The 12,300-nt window shown below is 23.1% G+C and overlaps 1 protein-coding gene across 4 annotated transcripts in view; it reads right to left on the bottom strand.

Annotated features, from left to right (window-relative positions):
• Window positions 1-5,775: 5,775 nt before the first annotated feature.
• LOC126904543 (uncharacterized) overlaps window positions 5,776-12,300 on the bottom strand; it is a 44,626-nt gene continuing 38,101 nt past the window's right edge. The window contains exons 1-6 of one of the 4 annotated variants that reach the window (XM_050683649.1): window positions 10,033-10,149; window positions 8,202-8,492; window positions 8,030-8,123; window positions 6,552-6,563; window positions 6,157-6,318; window positions 5,776-6,070 (exon numbers count right to left, since the gene is read on the bottom strand). In XM_050683649.1, the coding sequence (XP_050539606.1) occupies window positions 5,856-6,070; window positions 6,157-6,318; window positions 6,552-6,563; window positions 8,030-8,123; window positions 8,202-8,492; window positions 10,033-10,104 (846 nt within the window). In that variant the 5' untranslated portion in view covers window positions 10,105-10,149 and the 3' untranslated portion in view covers window positions 5,776-5,855. Of the gene's footprint in view, window positions 6,071-6,156; window positions 6,319-6,551; window positions 6,564-8,029; window positions 8,124-8,201; window positions 8,493-10,032; window positions 10,150-12,300 lie in introns of those variants that run through there. The other 3 variants (XM_050683653.1, XM_050683651.1, XM_050683652.1) reach the window with 3 other exon arrangements.

Raw genomic sequence — 12,300 nt, 5'->3', positions numbered from 1 at the left:
ACATTTTTTACTTTAAAGTGCTATAACTTTTTAAAAAATGTATGGATCAATACAATTTTTTCATGAGAAGTAGTATTTATATACATCTTTCATTGGATATACTTTTTTTTTAAATCAGACTATTTCCCTATATATGGGGGGGCTTAAAATATAAAAAATGCATCATAAAAAATTAAAATTTTCAACTTAACTTTTGAAAATGTTCCGGAAGGTCTGACACTTTTATATATATCTTAAATTAAAGTTAATGTAATATACTTTAATTTGAAAAAAAAAAATTTGACCTCTGGACTTGTCTTCATGGTGAAAACGGCTACCGAATGCTATTTTTGTGTGAAAATTTTCGATTTTATAATTTACATTTTTTACTCTAAAGTGCTATAACTTTTTAAAAAATGTATGGATCAATACAATTTTTTCATGAGAAGTAGTATTTATATACATCTTTCATTGGATATACTTTTTTTTTAAATCAGACTATTTCCCTATATATGGGGGGGCTTCAAATATAAAAAATGCATATAGAAAGTAGAACTTTTTCAACTTAACTTTTGAAAGTGTTCCGGAAGGTCTGACACTTTTATATATATCTTAAATTAAAGCTAATGTAATATACTTTAATTTGAAAAAAAAAAATTTGACCTCTGGACTTCCCTTCATGGCGAAAATGGCTACCGAATGCTTTTTTCGTGTGAAAATTCTTGATTTTATTATTTATATTATATTTAACTTTATAATGCTATAACTTATTGAAAAGNATCAATGTAAATTTGTTTTTATAGATGCTTGATATCTTTACTTATCATTTGGTATATATTTTTTGTAAATCTGACACTTAACCTGCCCACAGGGGGGGATTTAAAATGACAACTTTTTCACAAAAAATTAAAATTTTCAACTTAACTTTTGAAAATGTTCCGGAAGGTCTGACACTTTTATATATATCTTAAATTAAAGTTAATGTAATGTACTTTAATTTGAAAAAAAAAANTCCAACTATGCCACGTCACCACTGTGCCGCGACCCCCCTGTGCTGGGTTTTTTTAAAACAATGATCCTAAAGAAATTTTAACATAGTAAATTAATAATAATAACATTTCTTTTTAACTTTATAATGCTATAACTATTGAAAAGTGTATTGATCAACACAATTTTTTTATGAGAAATAATATTTTTTTAATATTCCCTTTTTCATTCAGGATAATAATAATAAATAGCAGATCGTGTAGTTTTTGGAATAATCCACCAATTTTTTAAAATTAAACACTATCTAAAGATTTGCATCGAAGCGTTTATTTTTGATAGTGATTTTAATCACTGTCAGATATCATTATACTTGATCCAACTATGCCACGTCACCACTGTGCCGCGACCCCATGTGCTGGGTTTTTTTAGTTTAAAATGCTATAACTTTTTAAAAAATATATGGATCAATACAATTTTTTCATGAGAATTAGTATTTATATACATCTTTCATTCGACATACTTTTTATGAATTTTTTTGACAATTTCATATTTAATTTTACATAAAAAATTATTGTAAATTAATAATATAGTCACAATTTGTTTTACATTTGATTTATAGGAACAATAAAGGTGTTATAAGATTAAAGTGCTTAAATAAATAATAAAATAATGTACCCTAACTATAAACTGTTCATTTTTAGACATTTAAAAATAATCAAAATTTAAAATTTATTATTAAAAATTGTCTACTCATGTACATTTGATTCCAGAGCCAATTTTTAAGTATACTTTGTAAAATGACTCACTTAAATAGAAAAAATTTCAGTCATTCCCAAATGTATTTATATCTTCTCTTTAAAAATATTGTCTTCAATAAAAAAAAACGTTTGTCAATGATTGTTTTTAAATTTCATATTTATTTAATTCTAAGCACTAGGTAGTATTGTATTTATGATAAAATCTAGTATACATATATGGATTATTTAAATTATTTACTTAGAATCTTTTCAATAGTACTGTGTTTTCTGCAAAATAATTGTTCAAGCGGATTAGAACAATTAACACTGAACCAAAAAATAAAACTTATCATAAAACTCAATGATATATTAACATTGAATGATTCGTGGAAAAGTTTTTCTAACATCTTAGTTACGACTAAAAAAAATCAAAAAGTATCAGTAGAAAAATTTTTGAATATCTTGTTGGTTTTGATAATACGGTCATTAATAAAAACGAAATAACAGGCAATTCAACAATACGCAATAATTATTATTTAGCCATTGAAGCTAAATAACTAAGCTAACTATCAACCTATATTAGAGTTGGTCATTAAAATGGTTAAATGTAAGTATATAGAAAAAATAAAAAAGATCATTTCTCTATTGCAGTTGTTAATGATTGAATTTATGAACATGTTTAAAACTCCAAATCAAGTACTTTCGGATAATGATATGGGAAAACAACACAATGTAATAATAGATATAGAAAGATTAATTAGCCATTTTAATTTTCTTATAAATGTATGATACATGTCCTAGAAAAACTTCACGAAATGGATATAATATCCAACATTCAGTTATTATTAATTACTAAACTTAAAAATATGTACGATAATATTTACCCCAATTATGACAATGTGGGTGAGTTCATTATGTTTTTAAAAAAATTATCAAAAAATATCTCTACCATATCGTCAGTTATTTGTTATTTTCAGTATAATTATTTAATTTATCAAAGAACTTGAAACATGAATTTAGTTTACTAGTTAATTATAATAAAAAAGATAATCCACTTCCAAGTTATTTAAATTTATTTGTGCGAAATTTGACGATGAAATAGTTAAAACTATGCAAATGTATACCTTTAATTTGGTTGGATTTAATTTTAATTAATTATCTAATTTACTTCGTAAAGTATTGGCTCAAATTGTAATGAACGACTCAGACTCTGTTAATATTAAATACTCCAAACATGTAATAATTAAATATCAAGTGTCATTTAATTTATAAATTATTGAAAAGGTTAAACAAAATTACACAAAATTACTATTATATCAATATAATATATTATATTATAATAATGTTAATATTCTAAAAATGTTGGAATAATATAATATATTGTAAAAATTCTTTCAATTGATTTTTATTTTAAATTTGATTTCCGATTGTTTTAAATAGAATATAATTATGTAGTATAATTTTAAAAGTTATTATTTTTAATTACGTGATAATGAAATGCTGTTTATTACATTAATTGCTCTATAATTATTTAGAGCTAAAATTTTCCTCTACCCTCTATTTGTTTTAAGTAATAATAAAAAAAAATTATCCTTTAAATTAGTGTTCAAAATATATTACGTATTTCTAAGTTAAAATACAAGTACATAGTCACATAAATTTGATAATTGAATTAAAATAATACATTCGGTGAATAATTTTATTCTAATTGTACTCGTTCAAACACGTTTAGCAACTAATAGAAAACAAATTATGATTATTTTCTCGAGTGTAATGTTTCTGAACTTAATACACCAATGGACATTAGAAATAAGTTAGTTATTAATCTTATTCGACAGTAGTATAACGATCCCTTGTGTGATCTTAATTAATAGTTAAATAGTTTAATAGTTAAATGTGATTGGCTAGAATTAATTGAGAACCTACACACAGACTAGAGGTGTAGCGTCAATCGTGTATAAGATGAGAGAAAATAGACTTAGATGGTTTGGTCATGTTATGAGGAGAGAAGATTCGGAAGCTATAAGAACAGTTATAGAAATGAATGTTGAAGGAAGAAGAGGTAGAGGAAGACCAAGAAAGAGATGGAGAGATGTTCTTGAATGTGATATGAAGACAGCTAATGTGAGCGTAGAGGATGTGGGAGATCGTATCAAGTGGAAGTTTAGAATAAGGGTGGCCGACCCCAAGTAGTTGGGATTAAGGCGAGGAAGAAGAAGAAGAGATGGAGAAAAAAATCAGAGTTCATTTAATTTTTATTCCATTTAAATTGACTAACTTTAGGACTCTAGGATTTTATACGTTGTATCTAGTAATGCTATTACCCACTAATTACTACATTCTTGTGGATCAATTTATATTTTTTATGACATATTAATACTCCAGTCCTTCAGAAGTCTTTTTTAATGTCAAATACTCTTTATAATACTATGTAATTAATTGATTTTTAATATGTTAAATATAATCTGTAAAAAATTTCAATTAAAAATTACATTTTTATCTTAATTTTTTGTTCCTAGAAAGTTGATTTTTATGGAAATTTATAATTTAAAAATGTTGAAATTTTAAACATAAATTCAGTTCAACTTATAAGTTTATAATTTTTATCATTGAATAGAAAATTTAATGAGAAATAAAATATTGTATTTTTTAGATTAATATGTGATCAGAAACTTATATAATTACTTTTAACAGACAATTTATGAGTAATACTCAAAGTTTCGTTATAATTACTGTTTTTTTTAATTTATATTGTAATAAATCATTAAAATAAATGTTTTAGTATTAATTTCTATAAACACCTTATGTTTAAATAATTATTTATATTGATATACTGCACATAATATATTCTGCTTGGTATGTATTTTTATATTAATTAGAAAAATTGTGTTATTATTTAGTCCAAATACAAAACTAAAATTGTAGATTTGAAATCGTCACAGAAATAAATTTAGAAAAGTATATTTTAGTCTCGGTGAAAATTCCTTGTAGACCAGTAAATTTATTTATAAATAACAAAAGATTTTTCTTTTAAGTATTACATCATAATAACTACTTTATAATTTCTCCGTAAAAATAACAATACTAAATTATTAAATATAAACTTCATACTATATTTAGTTTCTATAATAAATATGTATTCATATATTACACTTATAAATCATAAAACTTGGAATCAGGATATAAATAAAGAAATAGGAAATAATTTTTCCACCAAATTTTTAAAATTAAACACTATCTACAGATTTGCATCAAAGCGTTTTTTATGTTAGTGATTTTAATAACTGTCAGATTATATCTATACTGGACCCAACTATGTCATGTTTCCAATATCCTGGGTTTTTTTTATATAAAATTTTAATAATATACATTTAGTAAATTTTGAGAATGTAATATTTGCTGCCATGTCCCTACTGTTCCGAGACTCCAATGATTTTTTTTGTTTTCATATAACATTAATTTTGTAATGAATAATGTAAAATAATTTACAACGTTTTTTTATTGTACTATCATAAAATATTACAAATGACATTACACTATAAGTGAATAATCATCTATGGATTTGTTACATCAGATATAACGCCCACGTGTGTGTGCGACATATATAAATAAATACTTATTTTATTCATAAGTAACAAAAAAATTTTTTTGAAAATTATTGCATCAAACTCTTTAAATTTTTATATTTGTTTGAAGTAAAGATATATTCAAAATAAAATAATATATATACATATATATTTATTTATTTATTCATATATTATACTATTAAATCAAAGAACCACTAATCTGGATATAATTAAGGAAATAGGAGTTGATGTTGCTTTTGTGATTATCCACCAATTTCATAAAATTAAACACGATCTACAAATTTGCATTGAAGTGTTTCTTATAATAGTTATTTTAATCACTATCGGACATCGCTTTTACTTGTTCCAACTAAGCCTCGTCAATACTGTGCCGCCGTTTTTTTGTTTGTATATATCAAATATTTAGTAATAAATATAGTAAATTAATTTACAAATTTTATGTATAAATGATGTATAATATTGTACATCTCAAAAAAAAATAATAATTAATTTTATAAAAACACTTGTATTTTTTATACTATCATAAAATATAACAAATGATACTACATGATAAGTGAATAATCATCTATGGATTTGTTACATCAGATATAACGCCCACGTGTAAGTTGGACATATGTAAATAAATACACTTTTCATTTTCCATATTAAGTTCATCATAATCTGGCCAGCCTTTACGGAACAATAACCAACCATAATTTCCAAAATATAAATGAATACACACATCTAGATAGTAAGCTGCAGCTAAAAATTCTATTGGTACAATCGTACTATGTACGTACCCTAAAAAATTTGACATAGGTAAGACGTAATTAAAGTAAATTTTCAAAAGAAATTATGCAGAGAAAACGTATAAAATTATATTATACCCAATTCCTTGTCTGAAAAAGACAAAATTTTTGCTCTGCAAAGTGGACAACATAATCGTTTTCCTTTTATCAATGTTTCGGAACAACTCTGACACAATTGATGTTTGCAATTCCATAAAATTACAGTAGAATTATCATAACAAATCGGACATTGTTTAACCTCTTTTCAAATGTAATTGATAATTAATATATATATTTTAAGTGAAATCAAATATTAGTTGTATTGTTATATTTATAATAATTGAGTACAATAATTTATTTTTAATTAATATTTTAAAATTTAACAAATATTACATACATGTGCAAAATTATGAAAGATATCAATTTTATAAAATAAAATTGGTTAATAATTAAAATAAAATTTTAAAAATTGTAATAATATTTTTTTAACTAACCTTCATCTATTTCTGTAATATATAACAAAAATACATATATGTTACTGTACTATAAATAATAATAAAAAATAATTTAAAATTAATTAAGGATATTCCTCTTAAAAATACTAGAAAACCACATGAATTTTCAAAATATTTCTCAATGTCATTTTAGATGAGATTTCATTTTCTCCAAAATGTTATTACTCTACGCATTTAAAGTTTTTTTAAGGAACAGAAAACTTAGTTTGATACTATGTATGTAACTTAATACATTGCTTACAATAATATTAACGATAAAAAATGAATGGTTTATTANTTAATACATTGCTTACAATAATATTAACGATAAAAAATGAATGGTTTATTAAAAATACGTCTTTAATAAATATATTTTCGTAACAAACAGAATTATCATTAGATTTTAATCATTGTGCAATTTAACGAAATGGCACTTTTTTTTAATCTAAGAAAATAGAACTTTTTAAAATAAATCTTTAAATTGAAAAATAAAGATGAAACCAAATGATTTATATGTCATTATGAATAAAACTACAATGCTAAATGTTTGTATTGTCACAGCAAATAGTTTACGACAAACTAAAAAATCCTTTGCTGCGTTTTGTTTCATTTAATTATATCGAATAATTCTGTTTACAAATATAACGGATTTGTTTAGGAATAAATTATGATAGACATTATACTATATTCCTATATAACTCATTAAATAAAACATTTATATTTTTAAAAAAATTGTTTTCGATATTGTTGTGAATAGAATCCAACGTAATTCATATAAACAAACTTTTGGGAAGACTACGTTACATAGGAGGCCATATTAAAATCACAATATTAATGAAATCTGTTTAATACTTAATGTATTCAGGGTAATTAATTTTTTAAATAATTAGTATAGTTCCTGGATTTAGTATTATTGAGTACGTTTATTAAATATAGTATCTGTTACAATAACGAATCACAGCAAGTAAATAAAATGGCAATATATTTGGTTATATTCAAAATCTTCCGTGAAGTAAAAATCAACGAGACCGATGAAAAAATAATTCGTGAAATATAGATTCCATTATCAATTTATATTATTTTCAACTCTTTATTTGTATTGAACTAGGTAATATAAATTTATATCCGAGAAACAGAAAGGATGCAAGTCTATCATTGTTACTATTCAGAAGAATAAAAATAATACAATATTTTTCTTAAAAGACTATACTGGAACATTTAAATTAGTTTATTAATAACTCTGTAAATATATAACATGGTTAAAATTGAGATAGGTAAAAAGATGCACAACAAATTTCCATATGCTAATACACCAAATATAGAAATTTTATTTAATGGAACCTACTGCTTCCAGGTACAGAGTTATTCAATTATGTTTTAAAGAAAATATATTTTGAAGTTATTTGCAAATATAAAACTCAATAATATCTCTATAAATTTGTATTAAAAAGTATGTAGTATAAAATAAAAGTTATTACCTGATTCTCTAATGATCACGTGTTTGCTTAAATATTCATTGAAAATTTCTTTAGTAAGAAACAATTCATGCATGATTGGATTTTCTCTAAAACTCTAATTTTTATTTCATGTATAAAAAATAATTCATCATAAAATTAATATTATTTGTTAAAATTTAAATGAATAACTTACGATTAAAATTTTTTTTTGTAGTTTACTATGTAAACTACTATCTCCACATATTAAATCAGACAAAATTCTATACAAATGTTTTCTTTCGTTCACTATATCAAGGGGGATCACATTTCTAGTGAAGTGCTGGTACGTTACAGGTTCTTTATATGTAAACCCTAAGCTTCTACATTTTTCTCTTTTCCATTCATCATCAACTGGATTAAAGTACTGAGTAATTGTTAAATCTTTTGTAGTAAATGAGAAATTTCTAAGATCATCTAATAGAACTAAATCCATAAATCCAAAATTCTGAAAATTTCAGAAAACATAAAAATTTTGATGACTTAATTTTTTTTAATAAGTTCCCATTTTTAAACTCGTAGAACTTATAAAAACTTATAGTTACGAAGAATTGTCGATATTTCTTTTATAAGATTTATAACCCAACTATGTCACGTCCCAACTGTGCTATGACCCCACTGTGCTGGGTTTTTTATTTATTCATATATGACACTTATAAATCATAAAACTTGTAATCATAATATAAATAAGGAATTAATAGATCATGTAGCTTTTGGAACAATCCACCAATTTTTTAAAAGTAAACACTATCTACAGATTTGCATTGAAACGTTTTTTATGACAGTGATTTTAATCACTGTCAGATATCATTATACGGGATCGAACTATGCAACGTTCCCACTGAGCTATGTTTTTATTTATTAATATTATTATTATTATTTTTTTTTTTATCCGATGCCATATGCTAAAATACATAAGAAACACTACGATGTAAATCTATAAATAATGATAATTTAACATATGTTTAAAAATTGAAGTATTACTGAAACATTTTTAAAATGTTGAAAAGGCTTATTTTACATTTAGTTGCTCTTTTGAATTCCCTATTATAGAAAAGGCAAGGGTTAAATTTAAAATATATATATATATACCTAATGAAAGGTAAATACCTTAAACATTTTTAAAATAATGTACTTTGATTCATCAATTTTTAAAAATTCAGAAAATTACTGATATTTTAAAATTGAAATTTTGCAGAGGAGTTTTGTATTTACGGAGAACGAAAGAAAATTTTTCCTTTTTTTGAGGGTGACGTTTTCAATTAAATACGATTAGTGATCATATTATGTATAGTTTAATAAAATTGTTTTAGTGATATCTAAGAAAATGTAGCTATATTCATAAAAAACACATAGTAAAACTAATAAAATTTAAACTTCGCACCGAAGCTAAAAAATAATTGATTAAAATAATAAAAATCTCAAATAAAAGTTAATATTAAACTAAATTTACGTATTACATTATTTATACACATCAAATATTATTTTATGATTTTTCATAGACATTACGTTTTTTTAGAAAATATTTCTGAAGTAATGGTTATAAAAATACAAATGATATTCAAACACGTGAATAGAACTTAAAAATAATAAGGGTATTTAAAAATTTTACACTTTAGATAAGATAGAAAAAATTACCTTTGATTAATTATAAACTATTTCACGTTAATTAATTATTTATTAATAAACATTTTTGTTCAGTTAATTGTCAGAAAACCTGATACCTTATACTTCAGACACTTTAAATACCTTTCTACTAATATTTAATAATTATGACAAACATAAGAACAAATTATAATCAAATTTTCTATTTATTTTCAAGAAATAAAAAAATGTATTTAGTAAAACAATTATTATTATTTTTATCAATTTAGAATCTTCATCATAATTAATATTTTCAAATTAATTATTTTTTTAGTTTAAATTTTTATTTAAGAAATTATTTAAAATCAATAGCTACTTATTGCTATTTTCTAAAATATAATTACCTCATTTGCTGCAATAGTCTTAGAGTAATAAAATATGCAGAAAATTTTGAAGAATTTTATTAAAATTGTCATTGTCAATCTTGAGCACCTCCCAATCAACGTAAATATAATATAAAATATTTTATTGGTTCTATTTTATTCAACAATAATTTAAAATAATAATTGTTGTTTTATGTAAATAAATGCTAAGTTTCTAAATAAAACTCTGTTTATAACATTTGAACAAATACTCTTAATAATGAAATAATAAAACCAATAAAATGTCTAAAAATAATTTAAATAATTTTTTTTTTCTTGTGAAATTTAAAATGGTAGTACAGTGGGTTTGTGACATAGTTTTGTGCTATGAAAGAGCCAAATTACCTAAATCATATATCAGTTAGAGATTAAAGACTCTTCATCCGGTTTTCAGAGGTTTCATATAAGTACAACATATTTAAATTAAAAATTAGAAAATAGGTATACTAATAAAAATTTTATTCATGCAAAAGAAATTGTAATAAGTTTAATTGAAGTTAACGATGTATATCATGTACTAAAATTAATGAAATAATATACTTTACATGTAATTAATAATTACAATACTGTTCTGAACATTAAATAATCATTTACTCAATCAATATGGTAAAAGTATGCTTCTATTTTCCATTTTGTTTCAATTCATTACTCAGTTATAAAGTTCTAATCTCACTATTAATATTTAATGTGTATTTCTGAGAGTTGTCAATCTTTAAAAATGTTTAAATTGTTCATAACTACCATATACTATAGTGCGCACTTTTTACCCCAGGTACATCTATATATTTAAATTTTTTTTATGTGATATACTTATATGAAGGAGAGATACTATAAAGTATAAGACATAAATAATGCTTTAAATTTTAGTCTACATATGATGTATTAAAAACAGTGTGATTAACGGGTTCAAAAATCATTCATCTCCCAGCTCATGTAAAATGTTTAAGTTTAGTCACAATGATAATTATTAATTCTCATATTTAATATAATAAATAATTAGGTGTAATTAAACAATTTCAAAATAAAATGGAAAGACAACGAATAAATGTGACTTATTATTTTTATAAAATAAACGAATGAATTAAATATAATAAAAATTAATCACTTGTTGCTATTATTATTTCAAATTAAAACTTTATTAAAAATATTTAACTAAAAACCCATAAAAGAATTACTAAAATTTCGCATATTTCGGTAACAATATTACCATAATCTACGCTAAACACATACTGACAAATATATTTTAGGAATAAATGGAATCATAAGGATTAGTGAGTACAATACAACTAATTTAACAAAACGACCGCAAAAATTCAATCAAACCGAGTTAATAAATTAATAAAGCCATAGAAATTTACAAATTTTAAATAACCATATAAATATACAAAGTTAAAGAGACCACAGAGAGGCATAAAATTAAAGACCTCAGTACATTAGATAATAAAAAAGAATAAAAATTCATTAGCAATTTATTATGCATTTCTATGGCTTCTAAAATTTTATACATTTCCATGGGTTCTATTATTTTTTGGATTTTTATGGCTTCTTTCATTTTATGCATTTTTATGCCTTTTTACATTTGTGTATTTATGTATCACAATGCTCTCTTAACTTTTCAAATTTAGTTAAAGTATCACATTTCAAAGTCTGAATAAAAACAAATCTCTTAAACTTATAGTAGTGATGAGAATAATCGATTTATTTGATTATTATAGCCTCTTTTATTAAAGGTCTGAACAATTCAACCCGTGTCTGAATTGATGTCGTTAATAGCCGACTAATCCATCGGAGGCGGAATGATATTGTAATAAACCAAAAAAGAAGAAAATGAAATATAAAGTAAACAAAATAGTGAATGTGTAAAAAGTATAAAATTCTGAAATGGATAAATATTGGTCCACGGGGTTGAACAATATTGAATGAATGATGTTAAATATACCTTATAATTCTATAATTTCTCTTAATAGTTTATTACGCAATAGATAATTAGAGTATTATTTGAAGAAATCATTAATTATAATATTATATTTTTACTTATAATATTAGCATATAATATGATGTTATAGCTTGTACATGTATTTCACATCTTATGAAGATACAAGATCACCAAAAAAGGGTTCCTTTATTTAAAATATAAAATAATCAGTTAATTATTGGATAAAATGTACTTGTTGTACAGATTTTAGCTTCGATGCGAAGCTGAGAAGGTATTGGTTTTACTATGATGTGTTTTTTTTTTTTTTTTTTTTT

Source organism: Daktulosphaira vitifoliae, unplaced genomic scaffold (genome assembly GCF_025091365.1).
Source record: "Daktulosphaira vitifoliae isolate Bord-2020 unplaced genomic scaffold, ASM2509136v1 Scaffold_4, whole genome shotgun sequence".
Lineage (NCBI taxonomy): Eukaryota > Metazoa > Arthropoda > Insecta > Hemiptera > Phylloxeridae > Daktulosphaira > Daktulosphaira vitifoliae.
This window is presented reverse-complemented; position numbering and strand designations above follow the sequence as displayed.